This window comes from Carya illinoinensis, chromosome 14 (assembly GCF_018687715.1).
Source record: "Carya illinoinensis cultivar Pawnee chromosome 14, C.illinoinensisPawnee_v1, whole genome shotgun sequence".
NCBI classification, from domain to species: Eukaryota; Viridiplantae; Streptophyta; class Magnoliopsida; order Fagales; family Juglandaceae; genus Carya; species Carya illinoinensis.
This window is the reverse complement of record NC_056765.1, coordinates 1,383,424-1,393,988: the sequence shown is the minus strand read 5'-3', so window position 1 is coordinate 1,393,988 and position 10,565 is coordinate 1,383,424. Positions and strand designations below refer to the sequence as shown.

The 10,565-nt window shown below is 34.6% G+C and overlaps 1 protein-coding gene and 1 long non-coding RNA gene across 2 annotated transcripts; both read right to left on the bottom strand.

Moving 5' to 3' along the window:
- Positions 1-2,329: 2,329 nt before the first annotated feature.
- On the bottom strand, positions 2,330-5,341 carry LOC122294517. The gene is made up of 4 exons (XR_006237666.1): positions 5,082-5,341; positions 4,275-4,379; positions 2,647-2,710; positions 2,330-2,521 (listed from the first exon to the last, which is right to left on the bottom strand). It is a non-coding gene; the product is annotated as an uncharacterized LOC122294517 (long non-coding RNA).
- A 218-nt stretch (positions 5,342-5,559) lies between these two features.
- On the bottom strand, positions 5,560-10,155 carry LOC122294511 (putative disease resistance RPP13-like protein 1). The gene is made up of 2 exons (XM_043103300.1): positions 6,868-10,155; positions 5,560-6,485 (listed from the first exon to the last, which is right to left on the bottom strand). The coding sequence occupies exon 1, from the start codon at positions 10,107-10,109 to the stop codon at positions 7,428-7,430; it is 2,682 nt and encodes an 893-aa protein (XP_042959234.1). The 5' UTR covers positions 10,110-10,155; the 3' UTR covers positions 5,560-6,485; positions 6,868-7,427.
- Positions 10,156-10,565: the final 410 nt, after the last annotated feature.

Below are 10,565 nucleotides of genomic sequence, written 5' to 3'. Positions count from 1 at the left end.
ATGAGTATGGCATGAAGTCCAGGTAAGTATTACGTTCATAGTCTTCTAGAGTTTTTCTTATATAAACAAAGAAGGAAAACAAAAGTTTTTCTCTAAAAGGAAAATAAAACTTTTCTCTACGAGACACGCTTTATGAAAAAGAAAACAAAACATAAGTTTTCAAGTATAAGTATGTAACGGCCCTCATTGGCAGTCCATTTTCACGCACCCGAAGTATGTACGTGTATCCATATGAATGGATGCTATAAGCGGTACGTATTGTATGTATGTTCACGAAAGAAAACGAAAAGAAGCTTTAAAAGATGCAAGAACAGACACTTTCAAAATGAAAAGAAGGAAAACTACTTTTTCTAAAATGACTTTTACGAAAAGAGAAACTTCTTCTAAAACGACTTTTACGAAAAGAAAGAAAACTGTTTTCTTTTAAAATGACTTTACGAAAGAAACGAACTGAAGAACCGTAAGAACTGTAAAGACTGGAATGAGCAAATGGACTGTAAAGGACTGTAAAGGAAAGAAAATAACTGTAAAGGAATGAATGGACTGAATGCATGATGTATGAAGATACGCAACGACCACATGAACTGAAATGGAAATGGTACCAAATGAATGAACTAGACTAGGCAGATTGCAATGCCGAGTAAGTAATACTGGTAGTGCACCCAATGCTGCACCCTAACGCAATTTATTCCCAACCCGTGGCTACGGGCGGAATCAAGTCCAAAAGACCGCTAACCCCAACACACAAGGCGCAACAGTGTGTTACAAGGGCCAATGAAAGTGAAAAGAATGAAAGAACGGATGCATGTTAAAAAAGAATGCATGTATATATGTATGGATTGCATGCATGAGTGAACGTAAGGAAAGATGAATGCATGAATGTATGCAAGAAAGAAGTATGCATGAACAGATTCTTTAAGAAATGAAGGCAGCGATACGTGGAGAACTATTTTAAAAAAGAAAATGTTTTTAAAGAAAAACTCCACCTCACAACGTTTTAAAACGAACAGAATGAAAATGCATGATAAGTACGATATGTATGTATGGAATGATAAATACATGACTGAAAATCTATGTTATTATATTTTAACTATATAAAGCAATACTTACGAGTCATCGACTCATTTTAGTTTTTAGGTGTGCCCTCCCAAGGACAAGATGAGCATGACAGGTCAAGACGGGCAAAACCCAAAGGGAAGAGAACGAAGGCTTAGGCAAAATATTTTATACAAGAAGCTTTCATTATAAAACTAATGTTTTCCGCTGTAAGCTTTTTAATTAAGAAAAGAAATGAATTTTATTCATAATATGGAGTCTTTTATATCTTGGCATGAAAGGAAATTTTTTTTTAAAATGAACCGTAATTCCCGTCGATTTTTATTAAAGTATTTTGAAAAAAAAAAGACCCACCATAGGGACGGGCGTTACACAGTGCCCCTCCTCCCTCAGTTCCTTTGTGCCCTGTTAGTTAGGCCCCCACTCGGGATTGGCATAGGCTTCCTTGTTCTTCTCGAACTGGGCTCACTTAGAGGTTCTGGCCTAGGTCTTTGGGCCTGGGGCTCACCCCCCTCACAACTATATGGAATTACTCGTACATTCAGACTCTCAATTCTACATTTGTTTCGTCATTAATTTCGTATCTGAGGGTTTAGACAAAATTTGTCTGATTGAGTTGAGTTTTCTAAATATTACATATCAAGTTTGTTTTGTATTATTTTCGAGTTCGAATGATATATAAATCAAGCACAATTCAACTGATCAAACCACTAATCTTATTTCGTTAATTTTCTATCAAATTTACATATAATAATTGGTTTTGAATAGAGCCACAAATAGCTATAGCTTTCAACTCCCAAAGCTTCAAATCCTATTGTTGTTGGCTTTGTTAGATTGGGAATTAAAGCAAAAGAAGATGCCATTAGATTGCATAATTTTCACAAGTTCATCATATTGAACCACTCATACCATGCAAGGCTGAGCACCGACCGGATCAGAGCCAGAATGGCCAACCTCCAACTTCGACTCTGACTTTTTTGAAAGTCTAATCTAACCTCCAACTCCGATTTCGAGATACACTACCTCCGCTTCAACACTTGTTGGAGCAAAGTCCGATTTGGTTTTTTTTTTTCTTTTTTAAGTCTATTTTAACTTCATATTGAGCTATTTTTTTGTAAAAAATAAATAAATAAATAAAGTATGGGCTTCCAACTTTCAATTTTTTCAAAAATTACAATCTAAACTAAATAATTCATTTTTTATTATAACAAAAATACAACTAACTAAAAACAAGTAACATACTAACATGCTGTCAAAATTTAAAAATAAAAAATAAAATGAAATCCAATGTTTTCTAAGTGCAAACCAAATTAATTGTTCCCAACAAGCCAACAACAACAAATTACAAACTTCCAAATGTACCAAAATAAATTAAATTACACACTTCTAAATGTCCAACAAATATTCTCAACAACAATAAAGTAAATATTACAAACGTCCAAACGTTCAAACTTCCAAGATGTGCCTGAAAAAAATATATATAAAAAGATTAGTAAGGAAAACAGCCCCAACTTTAATTTTAATCACAAAGTCAAAAATAATTTGGATTGTTGCATTCCTAAATAAAAATAATTTGAACAAAATACTCACTCTGAGTCTATATACTCGAGTTCCTCAGGAATTCAGCCAGTTACACAAGTTGTTTTCAACATTCCTGCCAACATCATGATAAACAACCAATACAATCTCAGAACCATATTTTTTTTTTTTTTTTCATAATCAGCAGTCTTACAATTAACCACAGATTTTAAAATGCACCTAAATTGTGAGCTCAGAGCATAGTGTAATCAACTTTTTCATACACATATTATATGACATCTCTGGATTTTTCTCCAGACCCTCTTAAGATTGGTGCGCATAGACTGAGCTTTTTACTTCATTAGCCTATACAAGGAATGCGTATGAAAATGACTGCTTTCATTCAGTGACATTGGCACTTGTAAGAGGCAGAAATGTAACAAAAGCAAGCTAGCAGTTATGCACATGTCGCTTGCGGACACTTTGAAAATTTGAAAGTCCACACACAAATGCAAACAAGGTCATCCTGATTCCTTTCCATAGAAGGAAAGTGATATAAATATAGTACAAGCATAGGATAAATAATTTAGAAAGAGAGAGATACAGAAGAGGGAAGGAATATGAGGAAGAATGAATGAGGTTAAGGGAAAGAAAAAGCAGAGTGAGATTTAGAGAAAATCCAGAGGAAGGTGTATTTTAGACTCTTTAGAGTGAGATCCACACTGTTGAAAACCAATGGGAATAAAAAAGTTTTTGAATTTACAAAAAGAAAAATTAATTAATTGTGTGAAAATAACATTGTAGAATAAAACAAGTAGCTATACGCTAGATTTGGGACGATTGTTGAGAAGTCCAAAGACAGCATAGACGTAGACGTCCCAATGTAGTTATATATATTAAAGTATCAGATATAGATAAATAGTTATATATTTTAAGAGAAGATTTACTGTTACAAAAAGATCTCATAACATTAATAAAAGAAATAAAACTTATATTCATATATAAAAGAAACAAAAATCTTTCAATTTAGATTATTTGTAAGTTCATTAATAATAATAATAATAATAATAATAATAATAAAGTTTCATTATATTTTTAACGATGAATGAGAGGATAAAAATGTAACTATGCATAGTGTAAAAACGAACAAAATCCACTGTTCATGACTTCTTGCGCACACAAGATTTAAGCAAATATCTTCACTTCTCATGGATCAAATCAATTATATATATATATATATATATATATAAACAATTCAATTAATATCAATTCAGATTCAAATACGAACCCCAATTCAATCATATATATATAATTAAAAGTCAAGAATTATATATTCCAATAATCACTAATTCGTAAATTGCCAATTTTAATAGTTTATATATGGTGCAATTTAAAGAAAAAGGAGTAGTACCAACTTGCATGCAGATAAATTGTTTTATTAGCGAAGGACTTAATTTTGACAACGTACGTACACAAATATTAACATTTATGGGGATTCTATGATCATAACATCAGATTATAATATCAATATCATCAGTATTAGATTGCTAAAAAAGCAACCGTACGAGTATCACGATTTTTCCAATATCGAGAAAAGTCATATATTGCATTTGCTTTTTAAAAGTAAAAGTAATTCATTAGTGTGAATTTTAAGTAAAGATGATATAAGAAACCCTCAATTTAAGAAAAGTTGTACGTACCGAGAACCTTCACATTACAATACAATTGTCCGCCTCACGATCCATATTGGTCCGTAAGGTGGTTCATATTATATTCGCATATATTCGCAGTACCTATCCAAGAACCTGTGAATGAAAACAATGAGAGAGTTACAAAACAGAATCATATGGCAAGAAAAACCATAAACAAACTTAACATCATGATTTCTAAATAAAAACAATTCAATTAATATCAATTCAGATTCAAATACGAATTACCCCAATTCAATTATACATATATATATATATATATAATTTAAAAGTACTCAAGAATTAATTATATATTCCAATAATCACTAGCTAATTAGTAATATGCATCATGAATTACGTGCGTGATAAACATATTCATGATCATATAGGTATAGGCGCGCAATATTATATATGTTCCAAGTGCTGAGACTGGTACAAATTGTACGTCAGGTTTATGATGTAAATTGCCAATTTTAATAGTTTATGGTGCAGTACTTTAAACAAAAATGAGTAGTACCAGCTTGCATGCAGATTAATTATTCTATTAGCGAAAAAACTTAATTTTGACAACGTACGTACACAAATATTAACATTTATGGCGATTCTATGATAACATCAGATTATAATATCAATATGATTACTAGATTGCAAAAAAAGCAACCAAATCATGAGTGACACGATGTTTCCAAAGATCAAGAAAATTAGTCATATATATAATATTGCATTTGTTTTTGAAAAATAAAAGTAATTCATTAATCATGTGAATTTTAAGTAATTAAGATGATAGAAGAGACCCTATTTAAGATAAGTCGTACGTACGGAAACCATTCATCGAGTTGACAATTGAATCGTCCCGCTCATCATTGTCCGGCTCACGATCATATTGGTCCCGGCCGTATCATATGGGAGGACTCCGTCTCCATTGAACCAAATTGATCATACGGACTTATGCAAGCTGTGAATGAAAACAATGATCGAGAGAGAGTTACAAAACAAATTAAGAAAGAGAATTAATTTGAGTACACGGAGAAAATGGTAGGAAAAGAAATGAGAGGGATATTATTGGATCTATTATATATTATATATTAAAAACAAATCAAAAAATGCATTTCATTATATTTGGATACAAAATAAAAAGAGTTAAAGTCAATCATGATGATCAGCAAAACAAATATTCCCAATTCATATTTCTTTTACTTTTACTTTTATTAATTTTTAACAAAATTTTATTTTATAACTTCAATTAAAAGCTTTCATAAGGTTGCATGCATGCATGGGGCTCTCACCTGGAATGTATTCATCTCCTTTAATGTGTTCAAGACCAATAAGTATGTTGGAGACGCGATCCACCTTTTGCCATTCTTTTCCTTCTTTCCTTTTCAACTCTTCATTCAACAAAGGACACTTCCATGCCTGTAAAAAACTAAGGGAGGTAGGGAAGCCCCCATTTGGCATGTACTTGAGCTTTGGACATTCACCGATCTTCAATTGTACAAGGGAGGTGAGCTTTTGAAACCCCTCATCCAAATATTTCAAATTTCCAAATGAAGAGATCTTAAGATTGGTCAAAGTGGTGGGCAGAGACAACCCCCCAGGAAAGGACTCCACATGATCTTCTAATTTGACGTCCCAAATTATTTCCAACCATTCAAGAGAGGAGAGTATTTTCAAATCCCATCCATTCATGTTTGCAATGAGTTTCTTACACCTCTTGATCACAATTTGCTTCAGATTGGAAGGCAATCCCCCTTTTGGAAACGACTCAACTTCTGGACAATTTACTAATTCCAAATAACGAAGAGATGGAATGAATATGTGCATCTTATCTATCACTAAATGATCACCCTGTTGTTCTAGAGATTTCAAATTCCTGCACCTCTTGATTTGAATACTCTTCAGATTTGGGAATAGGCCTAATGGAAAGGACACTAGAGAATCACAATCATCGATCTCGAGTACTTTCAATAGAGATACTTTCAATGGAGAGAGTGAACCTTCCTTAAGAAGGGACATGAGCGAGGAACACCTATAGAATTGTAGTTCTTGAAGATGATTATTAAAGTCCACTATTCCATCATTCCGCGAACTTGACAACACAATTGTCCAGCTCACGAGTATATTGGTCCGGTACCACATTGTCCGGCTCATGATCATATTGGGCCGGTACCCTATGGTAGGACTCCGTGTCCATTGAACCAAATTGATCACATGGACTTATGCAAGCTGTGAATGAAAACAATGAGAGAGTTACAAAACAAATTAAGAAATAGAATTAATTTGAGTACACGGAGAAAATGGTAGGAAAAGAAATGAGAGGGATATTATTGGATCTATTATATATTATATATTAAACACAAATCAAAAAATGCATTTCATTATATTTGGATACAAAATAAAAGAGTTAAGTCAATGATGATCAGCAAAACAAATATTCCCAATGCTCACATCAACTTAATTACACATTATATATATGCATATATATATATATATATAATGCCAATGCATATTTCTTTTGCTTTTACTTTTATTAAATTTTAACATAAATTTTATTTTATAACTTCAATTAAAAGCTTGATCAGGTTGGATGCATGCATGGGGCTCTCACCTGGCCATTCATCTCCTTGAACGTGTCGACCATCAATAATTATGTTGGGGACGCGAGCCACCTTGGGCCATTCTTTTCCTTCTTTCCTTTTCAACTCTTCATTCAACACAGGACAATTACATGCCCCTAAAAAACGTAGGGAGGCAGGGAAGCCCCCATCTGGCATGTTCTTGAGCTCTGGACATTCACTGATATTCAATTGTACAAGGGAGGTGAGGTTTTGAAACCCCTCATTGTCCAAAGACTTCAAATTCCCGCACCTCTTGATTTGAATACTCTTCAAATTTGGAAATAGGTCTAATGGAAAGGACACAAGAGAATCACAATCATCGATCTCAAGTACTTTCAATGGAGAGAGTAAACCTTCCTTGAGAAGGGACATGAGCGAGGAACACCTATAGATTCGCAGTTCTTGAAGACAATTATTAAAGTCCACTATTCCATCATGTTTATGTTGTTCAGGAAGTGCAAATGATTCCAAATTATCACACTTGGTTATTCCCTTAGGGGTAAGTACTGGGAAAGATTCTATGGAGAGCGAAGCCTTTAGACGCCGACATTCATAAATCCCAAGTTTTTTTTAACGAAGGAAGATGTACAGGCAACCTTCCTCTCAGCTTGGGGCACTTCTCAATACGCAACTCTTCGAGTTTAGAATAAGTTTCGACTTCATTTTGGACATTCAAATGAAACCAGTTTTCCCAATTCAACATATTCCCGAACCATAGAAGTTTCAGTCTTCCAAATGGATTCCGAAAAGAACAACTATTTATATAAAACTCTTGATTCACAGTAACAACTTCATCCAACCCAATAATGTAGAGTTCATTAAGAGAAGGTAGTTGCCCAAGGGGTGGCAAGGCACTACAATATCTGCAATTTATTAATTCCAACTTAGACAATGAATGAAGCTCCAGTCCTATCCAATTAGGAAAACCTCTCCCATCGTAGCAGTTGATGGTGAGAGTTTTCAATTTTTCATGGGGCTGTAGTTTTTCAATTACATCTTCCAAAATACCAAGTACTTCTTCTAGAGTATTCCATTCTAACACCAACTCTTCGAGATAACGCTTATTCTTCAAGTTTGCATCCAAAGCATCCTTGGCTGATCTAACATTTTGGAGCTCTTGAATTAAAAGATTTCCCCGAAGATTTATTAGATTTCCCAATTCTCCAATATTGCTAGACCCGCTGTCATGTTTGTTGACAATGAATTTGGATAACGTCTGGAGACATTTTAATCTACCCATTTGTATCGGCATCTCCTTTAATTGTTTAGTTCCATCAATTTGAAGATGACGTAAATTAATGAGTTTCCACATATCTCTTGGCAATCTTTCTAACTTCCAACATTTCGATAACTTCAACGTTTGCAAATTGCACAACACACATATGGAGTCGGGCAATCTGTTAATATCCTTGCACTCAGAAAAATCCAAATAACGTAGATGTTTCATTTTGCTAATTGAATCAGGCAACTCAATTAGCTGCATTCTCCTGGATAGAGAAAGAACTTTTAAGCACCATGCCCTTGGCATTTTGATTTCACTCCATTCCTTACAATCTGATACTAGGAAAGTGCGCAACTGCTTAGCCTTGTAAAGATCCTCTTCAATATTCTTATCAAAGTTATCCGAACTTCTATGGAAATACGATAAATAGCGAGTCATCCTCCCAATTTCTTTTGAATTATCACCCTCCAACCGCATAAAACCAAATTGCCCAGTCACAAAATTTGCCAAGTCGTTGACAAGATCATGCATTACAAAACCTGACTCATAAGTTTCAAGTGATTGTTGAAATAATGATCTTGATACAAGAGCATCGAAGTAACGATTGCCAACTTCTTCCATAGTTTCTATTTCAGATTGTTGCAAGAAACCTTCCGCCATCCATAATAAAACTAATTGATCTTTTTTAAAATTATAATCTTTTGGAAATATCGAACAATAAGCAAAGCATCTTTTCAAATATGAGGGGAGATACTTATAACTTAACCTCAAAGCCGGAAGAATGTCTGTCCCCTTCATGTGAAGATCCCATAAATTGCTCTTCAATATATTCATCCATCTCTCGACATTTGATTCAAACCACAAGAGATCACCAATGGCTTTGATTGCTAAAGGTAGACCTTTGCACTTTTTCACAATTTGTCTACCTATGTCTTTTATCTCTGGATCTGCATTGGAGCTGCCATCACGAAATGCATGTTTTTCAAAAAGGGACCAGCAATCATCATTTGGTAAAAACTTTAGATGATGAGTTGCAGTTGCCTTCATGGCCAATGCAACGCTTTCGTTCCTTGTGGTGACAAGGATCTTACTTTCTCGAGTCCCATAGTGCAAGAGTTGGCTTAGGAACTCCCGATGACAGGGTTTCTCACTCCAAACATCATCCAAAACCAGGAGAAATTTCTTCCCCGTCAAATTCTTCTTTAGCATAACTTGAAGCTGCTCTGGATCCTCACTAGAAGGAGCTGACGAAGTTGCAGACTGTTCTATAATTGATTTCATTACATTGGGTACAGCAAATTCTTCTGAAACACAAAACCATATTTTAAGGTTGAAATGTTCTTTCACCCTACCATCATTGTACGCCAGTTGAGCAAGGGTAGTCTTGCCGATTCCCCCCATGCCAACGATGGCAATCACGCACCTTTCATTGCCACTCGCATCAGACAAGAGCAATAAGTCAATTACTTTTTCCTTGTCCTCATTCCTACCGAAAGTGTCGGACTGTGAGACGTAAGAAGTGGACAGCCTTTCTGGATATTGTTTTCCTCCAACTCCTATTCCTTCACGTAGACCCATACAATCCTTTTGCTTTGTTAGATCTTCAAGTCTATCAAGTAGCTCTTCAACTTTTTTATCTACCTTTTTGAAAAAATGCTCAAGCAAAGCAGAGAAGGAGTTTCGTAAATTTCGTACCAAGGTAGGAGATTCAGCGTCCTGCAGCTTTCTTTGCAGGTCTTCAGTAGCAATCTCATCCAAGATGTCCTCCGCGTCGTAGATAACATCCTTCAACTCATCAACCCAGACTTTCACAACCGAATCCATAAGTTGCTTTTCCTCCGCGTCTTCAAGCACAGCCTTCACAGACAGCATTGCATTCTTCAATTTCCATAAGAGCACTTTGGTTGGTTTTCTTCCCTTTATGAAGAGAAGCACCTCAGGAGATGTCATTCTTTGAAACAACATGCCGAGTGAAGCAGAGAGAAATGCCAAACCCACCTGATTAACCATGTTTTTCTTCTTCGGAATGAAAGAAATCAAGGGAAATGAAGGAAGGTTTTTTTGCAAACAACAAAGCAAGCTCAGGTTGCAAGAAAATTCTTACTATAATAAAACGAAATAGGAGAAATGTCAGTGGCACATGCTCTGGTCATGGGTCATTGACTGATTGGTGATTGATTGAATTTCTGAGAAAGTTCGCGAGAGAAAATGGTGAATAAGAAAATGATAGTGGGAAATTAAAATATCTTACTATAATAAAATTAAATAAGGAAATGGCTGGCGCGGTTTAATTGGGTAGTCTGTCATATTGTCAAGATAACTCATAACCTTTTCTGAGAAAATCATCTTCTCACTGCTTCATTACATTAACCTTTTATCATCTGGCCGGCAACTCGTTTCATTTTACTTTACTCTCATTGTTTTTTTATTTTTTTTTATTTTTTTATTTTTACATTGAATGTCATT

Coding starts and splice junctions, on each gene's coding strand:
- LOC122294511 (XM_043103300.1), bottom strand. CDS start 10,109: ATGGTTAATCAGGTGGGTTTGGCATTTCTCTCTGCTTCACTCGGCATG.